This window comes from Rhododendron vialii, chromosome 2a (genome assembly GCF_030253575.1).
Source record: "Rhododendron vialii isolate Sample 1 chromosome 2a, ASM3025357v1".
Lineage (NCBI taxonomy): Eukaryota > Viridiplantae > Streptophyta > Magnoliopsida > Ericales > Ericaceae > Rhododendron > Rhododendron vialii.
The window spans coordinates 34426439-34444860 of NC_080558.1; the positions used below are offsets into that span (position 1 = coordinate 34426439).

Here is an 18422-nt window from a genome sequence, read left to right on the forward strand (position 1 = left end):
ACAAAAATAAAAAACACCCGCGTAATAACAAGATTCAAAAATTTACCAATGTTCAACTTCTAAATAGTTGGTGATGCCGGTGTGTTGTGCTTTCTTCTCACACTTCCTTCGCCTCAAAGTTGTATTGCTATTGTGGTGTGGTGAGAGTGGTGTTGTGGTGGCTGTGGTGGTGACTGATGGAGGAGAAGAAGAAATGGGGCAATAGGAGAAGAAGAAACGGGGGAGGGAGAGAGAGACGAGAGGTGGGCTTGTGGGGTGGGGGTCGGTGGTGGCGGTAATGGTGGGTAGGTGGGTGGTGGCGGTAATGGTACCCGTGGGTGGTGGGAGTCGACTGGAGCTGTGGATGGACCGGAGAGAAAAAAAACCTAGGTTAGAAAAGGGAACGAACGGAAGAAGAAGGAATGAGATTGTTGGGTTGTATGTATGTTATGTTTATTGTATAGAAGGGCAAAAAGGGGAGTTCAGGAATAATTTATTGGTTGTAAGTAGCAATTCCTTATAAGGTGGTGGTTTGTAGGTAGGAATAATTTATTGGTTGTAAGTAGCAATTCCTTATAAGGTGGTGGTTTGTAGGTAGCAATTGACTGCGAGTAGAAAGAATTGGGTTGCGAATAGCGGCCACCTTAAAAAAAGGTAAACAAATATTTTTAACCGAATAGAAATTGTTTAATTTTTTAAAAAAATTTTAAAAAAAAGAAGCCATTTGGCTTATTTAATTTTTTTCCCGTGCCTCGTGCTGTGCCCTTTCGTGCCCATGTCGTGCCGGGTGATGCCCATGCCCGTGCCCGTGCCTTGCTAGAACCATGCCGTGCCGTGCTGTTCCTGTCCACTTTTCGTGCCCGTGCCCGTGCCCGTGTCGTGCCAGGCCAACTTTCGTGCAGTGCCGCCCACTTCCGTGCCTGTGCCGTGCCCCGGGCCCACTACAATCGTGCTGTGTCGTGCCGTGCCAGGCCAATATCGTGCTTGTGACGTGCCGTGCTGCCTCGTGCCCGTGCCGTGCCGGCACGGCCCATTTGACACCTCTACTAAATCCCTTGGCTGATTGACGTTGGAATAGCGGATAGTAATCGGGTACTGATGGTGGTTGTTAACCTTCTGAAAGGCAGCACTGCTCTGCTTCGAACCTACGGCGGCGGCGGCTGCACATCCTTTCGCTGCCAAATCAAACCGAACAGAAATTGGGATTTCTTAAAGTGGAAAAACCGACCCCTTTCGCAATCCCCTCTCCGTATCTCCCTTCGCAGCTGCAAATGCACATCAGCACCTATCGATTCTTCTTCTTCGTCTGTTATCCAAGAAACAGCATCCTCTCCCGCTGGTGCCGGTGACGATGTCGTCGATATGTCGGTAATGAAGGATTCAGCCAACACGCTGGACATGAGGGTTGGCGTAATAGTAAAAGCGTGGAGACACGAGGAGGCCGATTCCCTTTATGTGGAAGAGGTCGACATTGGTGAGCCACAACCCAGAATCATCTGCAGCGGTCTTGTCAATTATGTTCCTCTTGACCATCTTCAGGTATACTTTTTACTCTTGTTATCCTCACTTAGGCCTGCAATGCATGCTAACGATTATTAGCTGAGATATTCGCGAGCAGCTCGAGGTTCAGCTCGTTATAGGCATGGCTCCGCTAGTAATGGAGTCGATAACGAGCCGAGCTCGAGTTTTAAGCTTAGGCGAGCTTGAGTTAGTCGTAATTATTTGGCTCCATTATAAAAGCTCGGCTTGTTTGTAGGGCTTGTGTAATAAACCAATCCAGCTTGAACGCCTCGACAAAAAATGAGCCGAGCTCGAGCTCGATTATTTGGGCTTGAGCTAGATAGTTTTGAACGAGCCGACCTCGAACACTTCACAGCTTGGCTCGGCTTGTTTGTAGGGCTTGTGTTACAGATGAGAGCGGAGCTCGAACACCTCGATACTATATGAGCCGAGCTCGAGTTCGCTTATTTGCGCTAGAGCTAGTCTACTTTTGAACAAGCTGAGGTCCAACATGTCAAAGCTAGGCTTGGCTCTTTTGCAGCCCTATTCTCACTCCTCCTTTCTTTCCTCTCCCTATACAAGTGGTTGTGGATCCGTGGATTCAACACATGGTACTTTTCAGTCATAATCTTTGGAAGTATTTTCCGGCAATCAAGCACAAACACAATGTTATTTTCAGTTCTTGTAAAATAATTTTACAAGATTGAAAGCCTTCTTTTTGACAGACAATCAGGGAGAGAAAAGTAGTGAAGCACATTGAGTGCTCAGAGCAAGTCCAACAATTGCCATTTATGGTGCCAAGCTGTAATTTGTCAAATTTTTTTTGACAAAATTCAAGTCCATCCATTGTCATTTCTTGATGCCAAAAAAATGGCAATGTCATTATAACAAAGTCTTTTTAGCACCAACGCATGAACTTGCTCTTACTTTCGAGACTCGTAAGGTTAGTTTGCTTGTTAATTTTTTAAGACCATGGGCTTTGGGGCCATTTTTTGGGTGATCGATTGATGGTACCACAAATTTATAGGGGCTTTTGTCTGAGATTCAAATCTCTGCTACAGGTGAGGCAGAACCATTTTCTTGCATCAAATAAACCTTTTAAGGGAAATGTTCACAAGATTCTGGAATGCCAAAGCAACAAACAAACTACTACTATTAAGATGCTCAACAACTATAGGGCAATAAACTAATCCACCCGAAGTTCATAAAGTTCACCTTTTCTAGTCCCATTCCAAAAACGCAACCTAAGTCATCCATGTTACACGGTCTTGGATAGAACTTAACCCCAAAATCTAGTTGTTGAAGTGTGGGTACTCTCACGCTTATAAGTTATATGCTTCATATTACTTTAGTGTTCTGTAGATGTGGGACTTCGCTTCACACCCTCCCTCACGCGCAGCGAGTTTACTCGGCAAAACCTGCTGCGTGTAGGCGAGTGACACGCACCCTACCCATCTTTGGTACCTAGCTCTAACACCATGTTACACGGTCTTGGGTAGAACTTAACCCCAAAAGCTAGCTGTTGAAATGAGGGTGCCCTTACGCTTATATACTTCATATTACTTTAGTACCTAGGCGATGTGGGACTTCGCTTCACAATCCAAAGATCACAAAATTATAACATAGTAGCCTAAGCCAAAATTGACTGATATCATCAAAATTTCACAAAAGAAGATACAGTAACCATAAACCCATTGGGTTCCGCCCATATTCCATTAATATAATCCATTTAGCAGTAAAGCCTTCCTATACCTGGTGTATTTGTAATTTTAGAGTAAATCCTCTGAATGGTCAAGGAGCAGGGGTTCTATCTGGCCCATGAACGAGTCCTCTCACTAGATTACATCCTCTAAATGGTGCACACCTTCTCACTGGTGGTGGAGCTGGGCCTGTGAGTGGTGGTGGAGCTGGTCTTCTTGTTTCTGCTGGTCGTCTTGTTGGTGGTGGAGATTGTCATGGTCCTTTGATGAGTCATTGGATGCTAGAGTCATGGGACTCTTCATGGCTGTCAAAGCAATCTGATGAATCATAGGCATCACTGTCCACTTCCACAAGTTCACATATTGGTTGGGCACTCTTTACCTTACTACTAGCCTCCACATCAAGATCAACGTTAGCATCAAACAACACATATCACTATTTAAAGTATACTCCTCTGCATAAAATAATTCATAAACACTATTCTCAGATTGTGAATTTACCACAGCGATAGCAGTACCCATAGAACCCCCAAGCAATGGGGGTAGGGCGGTAGGCGGGGAGGCAAGAGACAGACCTGACATTTGTCTATATATGCACAAAGTGGCTGCTCTCAGAAAGTCTTACCACTCAAATTGCAGCCACCCTATACCTCCAAAAAGCCAGGAACTCTAAAGGAAAATATGTCGTGGATCCATGCACCAAAAATCAACGCGAGAAGGCATTAGAGAGGGCATGCCTTGAGACCGATTCAATTTATGAAAATCTAGAGCATCGGTAATGCACATACCTTCATGTGCATCCCCTGTGAATTTGAATCACTACATGTATTTTGGATTTTTCTTGGCTTAACGTAAGCCTATCCCGCACTGCATCGCTTCAGAACCAAGTGGCACCCTTTAAGACGCCAACTCTTAGATGTCCTTACTCGGCTATGTCCCAGTGAATGTCATCATTTATAGCACTAATTACTGTATTAGAGTTGCAGGAAACCGCTTCCTTGTAATTGATCCTCATCAATCTTGTTGTAGGATAGAAGGTTCTTTTATACCTCTCTGTTGATATTTCTTCACTGTGAAGTATCACCCCGTAATTCATCTTCAAATCTCAAAGCAAAGGCTCAACTAAGCAATAAGCTAACTACTGCTTCATTTGTAAGTATCGGCAGCTTCACAAATGAGACAAAGAAAGTATAGAATTGGCATCTATATATTTTCCTTTTGTGCATCATTCTAGAGACTGACTCTTTTGTCCCAAGTCTTGTCACACTTTAGACAGAGAGAAGTAATATGCCAAGAAATATATTCATTGACACCCAATTTTAGTGATGGTTGTGTAGCAGTTAATATGTCATACAGTTGGAGGGTGATCTTATTTGTCATATATTTTTGCTAGATTCCCCCAAATTTTCCATTATTTTGACGAAGAACATTGTATCTGTCAGTTCAATAATTTTTTTTGAAAGGTACGCGCCAGTGTATCTGTCAGTTCAATATAATGCTATAAAGTATTAGAAAGGTACGCGCCAGTGGTGAGCATGCCTGAGTCTTGCGGTGTTAAGATAAAAGTGCTTGTTTTCATATAGATTTCAGTTATACTTCTTAGAGGAAAATAGATCTTCAAACACTGAATTCATATGTGTGTTATCTGCAGCAACGTGCTTGTTAATAGGAAGCTCTTTTTTAGTTAAACGTTTAGATATGAATGGATTTTGAGTTGGAAATTTCATATCATTATATGCAGTAATGTAAACACTATCTATGTTAACATGCAGGACAGGAAGGTAGTTGTGCTTGCTAATCTGAAGCCAAGGAACATGCGTGGTGTCAAGTCATCCGGGATGCTTATGGCTGCTTCTGATGCATCACATGAGAATGTGGAGCTTCTTGTGCCTCCTGAGGGTTCAACTCCAGGTGAAAGGATATGGTTTGGCTCTGCAGAAGAAAAAGAGAACCTGCCTGATGCTGCCTCCCCGAACCAGGTAGTACTTTATCAAAGAATTCAACATTTGACTGCACCAAAACTTGATGAAATATGAAACCAAAGTGATGGATGGAAAAAGAAGCGAGGTAAGTATTGTCTTGCATGTGCTAATGAAATAGAAGCTATTTCTGCAACGAAAAGTGCATTTAATTAACATGTCCTTATGGTTGACCAGATAGTATTAATGATTATTTTGTGGAAGGGTAGTTATGATCTCTGAATTTAACTTTCATCCAAACAGCCACAATTTAGATTTTGTTGGTTGCATTTAAGGTGCTACTGCTGTGTTACATATTAGCTTACTTGAGTTTATCGTATCGTGTGTGTGTTTTTATTTTCTGTACAGACATTCGGGTTCAGGTCTTGGTTTGTAAGCGAAGTCTGAGTCCGGGATTGGGTGTATTTGGTTTCTTTATAAAAATTTCATGTGGCTTAATTCCACTAGTAAAGTGTTGCCTTCGATAACTTAGATTACACATGGAAGCCTCCCTGTTGCATTTAGACATTTAAGTTTAGGTTCCTATGATGCATCTAAGTCACGGCACAAAGCTGGCTGAATTCGAGGAACCAACTTCTATCAGCAAAGTGAGCCCTCAAGGGCATGTGGAAATCACAATATGTTTTTGTCTTGCTATTGCTTTTTATTTGGTTCTGTGATAATCTCTTGAACAATCAACAATCAACATGTTGCTTGATGCATGACGTAATTTTTTCTGATGCTGGGGTCTTTGCTGATGTAAACTTTGCTCTCTATTTTTGGACTGTCAATGTCATACCCTTGGTCCATGTCTTGGTTTGTTGGTCTTAATAAGATTACCCTACCCAAAAAAAAAAACTTGTTGCATGGTTGGTGCTGCGATTGAAGAGATTAAAATTCAGTACCTAACCTGTAAAGAATGTGAATGGAAAAGTTACATAGAGATGGCAATAATTTCTTTCTTCTATGGCCCAACCCCACCCAAGAGCAGGAGGTCTGACCAATGTATATACCACTTATAAGCTTCCATGTATTATGGAGAATATGTGGGGCAAGTACTTACACGTAGGAGCCTTCAAGAAACATGTACTTTCCACAAGTTTGGTTCGCAATGAAAGCAAGTAAAGCTGTAAAGGGCTTAAGGTCACATTTAAGACAATTCGCAAGGCTTTAACTATGATAACAACCACCAACTAAGGTCTCCGCATAGGACAAGGTTGTTAGCCCGATCTTTGGCATACTGGTCTTATTGTGCATGCTTCATCATCTTGGGAGTCCTGGCATGAATCTAAGTGGTTGCCTCTAATAGGATGTTAAGTAGTGCCACTTACATTTGTAGACTTAGAGACAGGGCCTATGTCAATGTACTTGACCCTTATCGAAGGACTCTACAAGCTTATAGCTCTGAGGATAGAGGTAGTGCTTTTAGCTTGGCGCTGTGCATCGCCGGTTAGGCCAGTCTATATTTCCTGGAACATTCCGGAATGCTTCTAGGTTTGGGTACGAGGACGGGAATGTTGTTCGCCATATCCAAAATGGCGGTAGGATGGGATACAGTTCTATAGATTACAACAGAGCATTATGGCATAGATTATCACTGTAAAACACATTTCTAGGCACTGTATGACAAAATTTTCACATCTTGTGTCGCAAAGGCTCCACTTTCTCTAGATCTTTGAGAATCTTATTTTTTTCCTTCTAAGGAAAATGTATCTATCTTTACATCAAAAGAATCTTTCCGGAGATCAATGTGGGTATGATAAGTGGGAAGAGTGCCTGAGGTTGCCCTTTGGGGGTATGGTGGTTACTATAGTGACTTAGGACCACCGGAGGTGGAGGAGGAGAGAGCTCAGGGCAGCCTCAAAGAGAGAGAGAGAGAGAGAGAGAGAGAGAGATATATGGCAGTGGAGAGTAGGTGTGTATTGAATGCTTGTCTTCAATGAGGGTTAAGTCCTCTTTATATATGAGCCTAGGATCCTTGGAGGGGAAGGAAGCGTGCCTTTCCTCATTAATACTGAGCAGAGTACCACATTCCCTTTTGAGTGTTATATCAGACCTGGAGTTCTGTAGCCAGGGACTCCCAGATGCAATTGGGTGATATATGGAGGCCTGTATCATGGCTAGGTGGTAGGTATTGTCAGCCGGGATACTACAGAGATCTTCATACGTTGGGTGACGATGGCGAACCCCTCTCTCTCTATGACCAATCAAGTTGGAGCTCACCTCGGAGGTGAGCCTTGACAATCCCTTTACTCTAGCCTCTTATAAAGCACAGATACTCTATTTTGGCCTTCGTATCACGTATCGTATCCGTATTGGATACTGATACTCTTGGATACGCTCCAGATACATATCCATACCGTTTTTTAAAGTATCCTACTTTTAGAATTATTTTTGGTATCCCGGTATGTTTCGGATACGTGCGGATATGTGTTGGATACGTTCAGATATGTTTTGGATATGCGCGAGGGTAAATATGTTATTACTTAAAATATGAGTTAAAATTGCAATTAGGACTATTTTTCTTTTTTCCCCACAAATCGACACTAGAAAGGTAGAAACACACCGATGATATCCTCTCTCTCGTTTCTCATCTCTCTCGACGATCTTGTATGTCTCTTGTCTCTCCCCCTCTCTCTCGCTGTGTATGTATATACAATTATATATATAACTATATGTAAATATCTCTCTCTTGGCATGTGAAATGGTGAATTTGTGTAATGAAAAGCTTTAATCATTAATGGAATTTTAGGAATTAAAAATTATATATATAATATATTTTTTATTTACTTTTATATTCAACGTATCCCCCAACTTATCGTATCCTTCTTTTTGGAAAAATCACGTATCTGTATCCGTAGCCTCCAATCCACATTCCTCCTTAGGTCCCGAGTAAAGTACCTAGGTCCTGCTCCCGACTTAGGGTGTTGTGCAGAGTCGCCATTAGTGCAGAGGCAGCTCGAATGCGGAGGCATCAGATGTACAAAGGCACCTCAAGTGCATGGAGGCACCACAGGTCCATGCACTTGAGGTGCGGAGGTGTGATGGAGCCGAGGAGGTAAGGATGGTTCTCTGGTAGCCTTAGGGGGCGGAGGACCTCCAAATACCCACATTAATGTCCCCTTGTGCGCATGTTCTCATGTGACAAATGAGTGTATGCGGGCATATATCTAGTATCTTCGAGGAATTTGTCTAGCGTAGGTGATCGTTTCCTATGCAGTGAGGTTATGCTATTTTTGTTCTTCTGAGGGTACTAGCTATGCCATTTTTGGCCGTGGCTAGAGTCTTGTCATGTCAAAGGTCCTTTCTCCTTGCGTTTTATGAGGATGCTCTACTATAAGTATGGAGTTTACTCATCTCATTTTTGTTGTTTGAGGATTTTTGGAGAGAACTTCTGGTAGATTTTCCTTTGTGAGGGGGCTCCGCTCGCGGTGAGGGGACCACGGGTAGCCGTATCCGCACCTGAGGTTGCCCTCTGGGGGTATGGTGTACAAGGGAATGTGGTACTCTGCTCAGGATTTTTGGAGGCACGTTTGGATTCTTACCGCCACGGAGCTATATACAAAGTGGGTAGAGGCAATCCCCCTCTGAAAGGCCACCGGAGCAGCCGTTTCAGAGAATTCATCATATGTCGCTGCGGAATCCCAAAGGTCATCCTTTCTGATAATGGAACTCCATTTGTGAACCGCCAAGTTGGACAACTCCTAGCCTCGTATGACATCACTCACCTCAAGTCAACAGCGTACTATCCCAAGGGGAATGGTCAAGCCGAGGCAACAAATAAGACACTCTTGAAGATACTGAGCAGAATCTTGGAAGATCATCAGAAAAATTGGGCTCACGCCTTGCCCATGGCTCTCTGGGCATACCGAACTTCCAAAAGAAGACATGACCCCTTTCGCCCTTGTCTATGCCACCGAAGCAGTCTTACCGTTAGAAGTTGCAGTGCCGTCCGCACGGGTGGCACGGACGGCACTGCGAAGCGAGGTTCTCTACGACTCAAGACCAAGCGAGCTGGAAGCCCTAGATGAACGAAGGGATCAAGCGCAAGCTAACCTCCGCGTCTATCAATGGAGGATAGCTCGCGCTTATGATGCTTTAGTCAAGTCGCAAAGATTTGAAGAGGGAGACTTGCTGCTGAAGGAAGCCCCTCACATCATCAAGAAAGGAAAATTAGCGTCCAAGTTTACCCCAAAATGGGAAGGACCGTTCCTGGTGAAAGAAGCAAATGAGAATTGATACTACCGAATCTCCAAGCCAGAATCTCAAGTCGTCATGGCACCCATCAATACAAAGTGGTTGAAAGCATACCACCCTTAGCAGACGTCCCTCCTTTATTATGTAGGCCTTTTATTTGATGTAATGAAAGAAGTTCCAATTCCCAGAAGGCTCTGATAATGAGTTAATGGAGCCCAAGGGAAGTTCAAACACTCTGTACTGATTTCCTAAGAAGAATTATGAATGAAAACTCCAAAAAAAATAAAAAAAATTGCTCTCAATCTCCTACTTGCAACCACAAAGAGATAAGCACGAAATAACAACTCACTTACACACCGTTGTGGCTACCTTAATTTGGACCTGAGCATACATTCAAGAATCTTACACAAAGTATCACAATCCTCAAAATAGGCCTGAGCTATGCTTTTTTGCTCAAGTATCAGACCTGAGCAGGAGCCAGGCATATCTATGAGAAACTTTGAACACCTCAAAAGCATCACAATCCTCAAAGTGGAATTTGATGATGATAAGGGTTAGAGATTAATTTATCTTGAGATTCAATTAACTTGGTTGTTCCGTTTGCTTAGGATTCTTTAATGGGTTTTCTTTGTTTTTTGTGCATATAAGCAGAGTTCATGATTTGATTGTTGAGATATTAATTTGGGGCTGTATCCCCGTTTCATTCCCTTCATCCTTTTCCTTCTTCATTCTGCTTATCTCTTTCTCCTCTCTTTCCTTTGCTCTCAAGTCTCATCTGGTTCTGCACCATTTTGGTGTCAGAGCGTGATCACGATCCATAGTTTCTCTCAACCAGCTTCTTTCCCTCCTTGATAGTCTCATTCGTTTCGGCCTTCACCTTCTCCGGTTTCTCCCAGCTATTTCGTCTTAGCAGAGAGTTCCAAAAAACCCTGCACCTACTTTGGTGGGGATTTTTTCATCTGTGACTTCATCGTCGTAGGAACAATCTGATTCTTGCTAGATCTTGTTGCTGTTAGATAGCTTGATATATATTGTCGGGTCCATTCCCAACAACTTAAGCTTTTGGGACAATTGGTAACTTAATATGGTATCAGAGCTCAAGTTGCGAGAGGTCTGGGTTCAAGTCTCTCTGTTTGCAGTCGTGTCCCATTCGCATTATGTTCCTCTCCTTTGCATTCTTTTGCAATATGTAAGAATGTTTGTATCTCCACGTGCAAGACAGTTGCACGGGTGGAGGGTGTTAGATAGTTGGGACCATTTACTAATAGCTTAAGCTTTTGGGACAATTGGTAACTTAACTGCTGCCGGCATTGCTATTGACACACATGTGGCACCACTCATTGCTGCAATCACAAGTAGCCTCTCGGAGGGAAAGATCCTTTGATGAAGAACCTTCCTAGTGTTGAAGATCTACATAACTCCAGGTTGAGTTTTATCCAACAAGAGGAGGCTGATGCTGTCAATATGATGTGGGACCCTCAATGAGATGAAAAATTGGTCTGATTCAAGGATGGAATTTTTGTTTTATTTGGACGAAATCTAGAATTCTAGTGGTGCGAGATAAATATGTTTAGTAGCTTAGTTTTGGAGGACACCTACATGTTTTGCAACTCTTAGGGAGCCTAGAAAGCGAAATCAGATTTTGGATGTCAATAAAGAATATTTGGAAGGGACTTTCTCTCTCTAATTCATCATCTCTTCTGGTGCATTTTTTCTATTGCTTCCTCCCCCTCTCCTCTCCGGTACTACACCAGCTGGACTGCTCTTTCTCTTCTGGCCTTCTCCTTGGTCGTGGGCACATATATATGAACTGTGGTTAGATTCATCCACCATTGGTCACTAGACTCACTACCTTGTGCAAATTAAGAGGTTATTGGTATAAATCTCTTATTTGGCTTTCTACTGGGAGTTCGTATGAACTTTTCAATTTCATTCTTCTGGTTTTGGTTTCTAGATGTTGGAGGATAAGAGCAATGCTACTGGTACAGGCCCAAACGCGCGCTGTCTGTGTCGCTTCTGCTGTACCAGCAGCATTTCTGGGAGGATAATGTGTGAGATGTAGCTTTTCTGTCTTCGACTTTTTGGTATACTTCTGGTTCTGCTTTTCTTTTGTATCTTTGTTTTTATATTAATGAAATCAGTTGGTGTCAATAGAAAATGAAGCAACAGCTTAACGATGTTTTTTTCATGCGTAGAATAGTAGAGCGCGGATGCATGAAAGTTGTTTTAATTAACTGGTAGGTTGAAATATGAAAGTGTAAATATTGCACGTTTAGAAGACCTTGCAGATGCTGTCAACACAACCATTCAGCTTGAGCTTCTTTTGGGCAAAACTTTAGGAGATATCTAGACAAAGCCTAAAGATAATTGTCCTTAATTTAGTCCATTATTACATTTTGGGATGGCCCATGAATTATGTCCACTTTAAACATTCAAGAAGGCAAAATTGGTACATTCCTACTTTCCCTTTCTTTTGCATTGGTTTGATATCTCCAAAAGTTTAAGAATTGAGAATCATTTCAAACTCAAGGGCACTTTTGAAAAGTTATGGCTTTAAGAGTGCTATCATTTTGTCTCCTTAAAAAGATGGATTCTCCAAAAGGGAACAAAAAAAATAGGTCGGAGGGTCCGAGGGAGTACCTATTTCTAATGCGATGGACGACGATATATTTGCGGAATAAAACTCGGTTCTTGCCCCACCCTCTCAAAATAGCTAGGTCCCATTTTAGTTGCATTTGTTATGGTTAAGAGTTAATACATAGCAAGTTCTGTTGGATTGTTTACATTGGATCAAATAAGTTATACATTAGGTACTCTGTCAGAAAAGGTTATCTCAGCACACCAATGCTCTATCGGGCGTTCATAGATTATTTTTTCCTTGTCATTTGTTCCTTGCTTGGGTTGATCTTATTAGACAACATGCAGATCCAGAAGAAGAAGATATGGGAATTGGTGCAGCCACATCTAAAGACTGATGCTTATTGTGTTGCTGCACTTGGGGGGCATGTCATGCGAACGTCAGAAGGTGTGGTTTCATGCAGATCTCTGAGAAATGCAAACGTATCATAATCGAACTTAGATCTTCATCCATTTTGACTTTTGAACGTAGTCTTCTAACCTTGCTTAGTGTGATTTTTGACCTATTCATGGAATAGTTTGTATTGTTTAGCATTTTCCTACGTTCAAATGGTCCAAATTTGTTGGCTGATCTTTCAATTTTATTGTAAAACATGGGATGGAGTTGCTTTGTATTACCCTTGGTCGGTTGGTAGTTCTTCAATAAACAATGAGGCTTCTTATTTAGTCCTAGTATTTTAAACTTTCTTCGCCGTTCAAAAAAAAAAAAAAAAAAACTAATGTAGTATTAGGACGCAATCAGGATGGATTCTCTCGAGATGTATGTATATTTTTCGTGGAATAAACTTACAGGAAAAGGAAAGTATAAACTAGCAAGAGAAATTGGAAGTCAGGTTACAATAAGGATGAAGGTAAACGAGTTGTGATCATGCTATTAACCTGGACAAAGTAGACTTCCAGACTTCCTTGGGCTTCATTTGGAGAATAGATTAATCGTTTAAAACCTAATATGTTGCTCTTCGTTTTGTACTGTTTGAAACTTGCATTTGAATTTTATGTAATTTCAGATTGAGTCCTTCTATGGAAAAGAAAAAAAAAAGGTGTACTTAATTGAATTATCTGTTTGGGAGATAGTTGCGATAAACTTTGCGTCAATTTCTGGATTGTTAAGACTGCCGGAGTGTAGAGGTAGTAATTGAAGCGATAAAACGGAAAAGGTATCCAGTTACACGCCAGTACAAATGCTACCTGCTTTGTCACGAGGACTGACATAGGCATTGGAGAGTCCTGGTTGGCCATCGGTCGGTACACCAACGATTCTCTTTTCATAGCAGTCTCTGATTCACGGTGTTAATCATCTCTTCATTGTGCTTAAATCATTGTTAAGTGGAGCGAATCTTTTTCATCTACGGTGGTGGTGGTGGTGGTACTGGTAGTAAAATAAGCAAACGCTAAACGAACAGCTGGGTTCACGGGTATTCCCACTGGGCTTTGGCACGATCTTCATCTCATCTGGGGATCAATCTTAGCGGGCTTGTGAACTCTTGATGCTCCATCAACAGAACAACCTGCAGGCTGCCTCACTTAATCACATACCTCTCTCTCTCTCTCTCTCTCTCTCTCTCTCTCTCTCTCTCTCTCTCTCAAAAATGATTCTAGCATAGTAGCATTTATGTATACGTAATTCAATATATATGCCACATACTGCTAATGGAGTTCGGAATACTTTATGGTGAAATCTGTTTTTTTTTGTTTTTGTTTTTTGAGGTCTTAACTTACGCCTGTATGAATGTAAGCGGAGGAGTGGCTCATTCTTTTGAATTATTCGAATTCGAATGATCTCTCTCCTTGGGCTACAAGAAACAGAAATAAAAGGAATAAACCTTTTGGGAATTAATGATAGTACAAACTTTCCCATGACCACCAACATTAGAGCATGTCGAATGACATCAAAAAGTGATTAGCTGTAAAATAGAACTTCTCCTCTCCAATGGTTAGTTCAAAAACAGAATCGAAGAGTTTCAAATAAGTAATTTTCTCTTCTCATTTTCCTCCAACTTTCTCAACTTTAATTCAACTACTACCTCAGTTCAAAAATATTTGGCATGTCCACCAAATGAGGGCTTTAAAAAAAAAATTCAAAAAATTATGTTTTATCTTTAGCTTATGTTCAAAAAATAAGTTTGAATTTTTTTTTCTTGAAAACTAGTATGTATTATTTATAGCTAACTTTCTCTCCACCTTATTTTTTCCAACCACCATTCTCAACTACTATTCTCTCAACCACTATTTTCAACTATCATTCTCTCAAACCAATGTTCTTAACCATCATTCTCTCAATCAATCTATAAATAAGTATATCTTTCCTTTGATACAATACCACATAACGATTTCAGTCTTTTCTTTCAAACTATTATTATATATGAGCAATTTAACCCGAAGAATATTGCAGGGAGATTTTGACGAATTTTTCTCCGATGAAGAGGAGACTACAGCAGCGCAACTAATTATGCAAAACAAAAGAGGGTACCATGTCTCACATCTTCTAGGGCTACAATCAAGTCAAGCTGAGCCGAGTCAAATTTTGAGTTGCTCAGGCTCAGCTCGCCAAACCTGAATGAAAACTTTGCTAGCAGATTCATGAAAACCTTCAACGAGGATTGAACAAAACTAGGTTTTTCTCTTGTTGAGTTTTAACGAAAGGGGAGATGGTGATGGGTTGGCATTGACACACCAGTGCTGAAGCACAACCTTAAGATCATTTACTGTTAGGGCGGGAGTTATGCGACAAATTTAGGTTGGGTGCAGAGCTGGTTCTGAGCTAAAGCAAGCTTTGCGGTCACTTTAAGCTTCCCAAAAGTGCGAATTTCAAGGGCCTCTCATATTTAAATACCCCTAGATATCTACTTACATTTTGTTCATTAATATAATAAAAAACTGGCCTTCTTTTGGTTTTCGCGTTAAGCCTCCATAAAGTCATGGCCGGCTTTGGTTGGGTGTGGCAAAGAGTTTAGTTTGTAAGTGGAGTGAAGTATATTTGGCCTCTCTTACATATTCTCATGCACATAGACAGGGTTGGGATCCCCATAAGCCTCAGCCTCATTTCCCTTTGAGTGCAATTTTGTTCACCCTTCTTAAAAGAGGGTAAACATTATCTTTTATCTTATTGGTTAAAATAGTGTAGTCCAATCTATGCAATACACTTTTGTATAAGTAGTGGGATTCACACAATTTTAACCAATAGGAAGGAGGGTAATGTTCACCCTCTTACGTGGAGGGTGAACAAAACTCAACTATTTCCTTCTCCAAGTCTCATAGAATAGTATGAATTAGGATTAACCAATGAAAACGAAGAAGAAGAAGTTTAGTTTAGGTGGGATGGATGGATGACTTTAAGGGGTGCAACAGGAAAGATAATTGTAATTGGGTCTTTGAACCCCCTTCTCTAATTCTCGGGGACGGTTATTTGCAACCCCTTATGTTCTCCATACAACCCTCTTTCTACATACAATTCACAAATCTTTTTTACTTCATCAAATTTACTACCACAACCCAACAAATACCGCTACATTTTCCAACATATCCCTCCACCATGAGAACCTCCATAACCACCGGTCCACCACCAACTCAACCTTCCTAATTTAAAAAAAAGAAAGAAGAAGTGCAGCCTGAGGAGGCAGCCACAGAGAGAGAGAGAGAGCATGGGCCGGTGGAGAAGGGATAAAACTCTGTTGTCGGTAGACACGATTTGTCAAAGATAAAAACATGGGCGACTGGCTATAGCTCGGGCGGTCGGGCCATTAGTCAATAATGGTGGATCCACGGTGGCAGGGAGGGAGGAATCCCAGTGTAATGGGTTCTAAAAAAAAAATCTGGAATCCAAAAATGCTATTGTTTACTTCCATTTTTGGCCAAAATTCAGAAAATCAATTTGTTGGTTAGAAGAAAGCCTTGAATGAAGGTCTCATGCATCAAAAAGCCTCATGATCGGTCATCCACGAAATCGGGCCGATTTGAATGCCACTAATCGAGTTGAGTTTTCAAAGGCCTGGGCCGAATTATGCCTAAGATTTTGTTATCACAAGCCCAAGCCCAAGCCCAAGATTGGCCGAAGACTTGGGTTGACCCACTAGATCTGAGTGTTTTATCCAGGCCTAGGCCAGTTTTTAGAAATAATAAGGCCTTCTAAGTGGACCTAAATCAGTTAAAACCCAAGTTTTCTTTCCAAACTTGGGCTCGCATGGCTTATAAAGAGAAGAGGCCTATGATGCTCCTCAAGTTCATGCCCAAGTAATAGATGGGCCTACTTCTTTAAGAAAACGTCACCTATGGCCTTCAGTTGGTAGGGAAAAGGTCTCAAGCTGCTCACAAACAGCTCAAAGGTCTAGAATGTTCTTGCTGGGCAGATCTAGGTAAGCTGCTTGTAGGTCTGAGTCTTTACTATCCTTCAGCATGAAGCAAGGCTTGGGACACATGGCAGCCATGCATGGAGACATCCCATGCAGCTCACAAGTAGCTTAGGCCTGGACAAGCAGCTCAAAGGCCTCTATCTAACATCACATAAGCTGCTCACAAGCAGCTCAATCAGGCCTGCGTTTTTGGCCTTGGTGGGCCCAAATATCCCTTTTTTATAAACATCCATGCTCACAAGCAGCTCAAAGGCCCCAAGCTGCTCACAAGCAGCTCAAACGCCTAGAATGTTCTTGTTTGGCAGACCTGAGTAAGCTGCTTACAAACAGCTCAAGGTCTGAGTGGACCCCATCCTTCAGCATAAAGCAAAGCCAAGAACATGTGACGTACATGCAGCTCTTGGAGCTGTTGGTGAATGACTCATGCAGACCTAAGCAAGTTGCACACAAGCAGCTCACTCAGGTCTGGTTAATCTTTTGATTCTCGATTCTTCTTTCATAAGGAATCAAGATTAGAAGATTTACGGGCCCACAAGAGATAGAGGACCAATAAAATGGTAGGAAGGCCTGGAGAAGTATTGGTCTTCAGCAGTGGTGGGCCCAGAGGATGTCCAATCAAGCAGTAGCTTGAGTGTTGAAGCAGCTTAAAGGCTTGGATGCTGAAATTCCTTTTGCTCTTTTACAAAGTTTTATGCAAAAAATGAGGATTTTTCAGGCCTTGGCCCTTTTCTTGGAGTGAAAAGCACGTTTTGGTCAAAGAACAACCCCTCATTGGAGCATTTCGAAGCTGCTCAAGCCTAAGCCTCTGCTAGAAGGCCACATGGCAGCCATGCATGAAGGCCTGTGAAAGCAGCTCAAGCCCTGGAAGCATTGCTTATAAATACCAGAATTGAAGGCCTTGGCAAAGGTTCCCGACCATCAAGCCCACAACTTATCTAAATTACAATTCAATTATCTTTTATCTTAGGGTCCCCGACCATCAAGCCCCCGGCTTATGCAAATTTATTTTTCATTTATCTTTACTTTCCCGTTCAATTTAGCCAAGCCTAGGTTTTATTTCATTTCTTTGTAACCAGACTTTGTTAAACCGTTAATAAAGTCATTTTAATTCTGTTTTAGGCCTTATTCTACTTTTCTTTCCATTTTTCACACAGTTAGGAAATACTAAGTCCTTATCCCGACAAGACAAATCACGAACCACATACGGCTTCACCCCTTAGGTCGTACGCAATAGCTCAATAAGAAGTCAGATTGAGGCTTTCAGGCCTTAATACAAATTTGGGCAGCAATCCTACCCTGGCACACTCGCAACATTTGCCAATTCGATTTTTGCACTTTTTGTGGAGAAACAACCATAGAATTTTGAATTTTTAAATTTGGAACAGTAAATCAGATGTCCAATTTCGAAAAACCGTTGCCAAAATTGGAAGTTAACGTCCGAAATAATCAAAAGAATGCAGAAGTTGAGCTCCGAAACTTGTTCGGATGTTAAGTTCCGAATCATAGGGATGAAATCGAGAGTTAAATTTTGAAATATTTGACATTTCTTGAAAATTAATTTTCGAAATTTCTGTTGAGCTTGTAGATAGGTGATCGCATTTGTTGAAATTAAATCGCATGAAACGGTAAAGGTGAGTTTGAAGTACCAGATAGTAGTGGAATGAGTGTGAGCAATTACCGATTGGGTCTCTCTCTCTCCCCTCTGTTTTTCATTGAAAATATTCGCGGGGATGGAGGGAGGCGATAAAGGAGAAAGATGAAGATGAGAAAGTTTTTGCAAATTGAGGCATTTTTGTCTTTACACAGTGGGGTATTTCTGTTTTAAACTTTTTAATTTTAAATGGGTTATATGGAGAAGATTGTGGGTTGCAAATAGCTAGCCCGGGTCTTTTTTGTTATTCTCTTTTAATTTTTACTAGATTCGGTCAATTTTTTTAGATTAATTATTTGTCTTGATGAGAAGAATCGAAAAAATATAAAACATAGTCCAAATTCGAAAAAAGTTCACTACAAAATAAAAAAAAATATTTTGACGAAAAATATACTCCAATTTTTTATTTTCTTTAACGTCGTCTTATATGAATTTTTTCAACTTATATTTT

At 41.3% G+C, this 18422-nt stretch overlaps 1 protein-coding gene and 1 long non-coding RNA gene across 2 annotated transcripts; both read left to right on the forward strand.

Moving 5' to 3' along the window:
• The first annotated feature begins 1030 nt into the window (after nt 1–1030).
• LOC131312965 (uncharacterized) lies at nt 1031–12637 on the forward strand. The gene is made up of 3 exons (XM_058341006.1): nt 1031–1518; nt 4952–5158; nt 12260–12637. Exons 1-3 carry the CDS (start codon nt 1078–1080, stop codon nt 12401–12403), a joined length of 792 nt encoding a protein of 263 aa, XP_058196989.1. The 5' UTR covers nt 1031–1077; the 3' UTR covers nt 12404–12637.
• Nucleotides 5166–10231, forward strand: LOC131312974 (uncharacterized). Its single transcript, XR_009196034.1, has 2 exons — nt 5166–8134; nt 8169–10231. It is a non-coding gene; the product is annotated as an uncharacterized LOC131312974 (long non-coding RNA).
• Nucleotides 12638–18422: the final 5785 nt, after the last annotated feature.

Coding starts and splice junctions, on each gene's coding strand:
- LOC131312965 (XM_058341006.1), top strand. CDS start 1,078: ATGGTGGTTGTTAACCTTCTGAAAGGCAGCACTGCTCTGCTTCGAACC. Junction 1,519..4,951: donor TTCCTCTTGACCATCTTCAG/GTATACTTTTTA, acceptor GTTAACATGCAG/GACAGGAAGGTAGTTGTGCT. Junction 5,159..12,259: donor ATGCTGCCTCCCCGAACCAG/GTAGTACTTTAT, acceptor GACAACATGCAG/ATCCAGAAGAAGAAGATATG.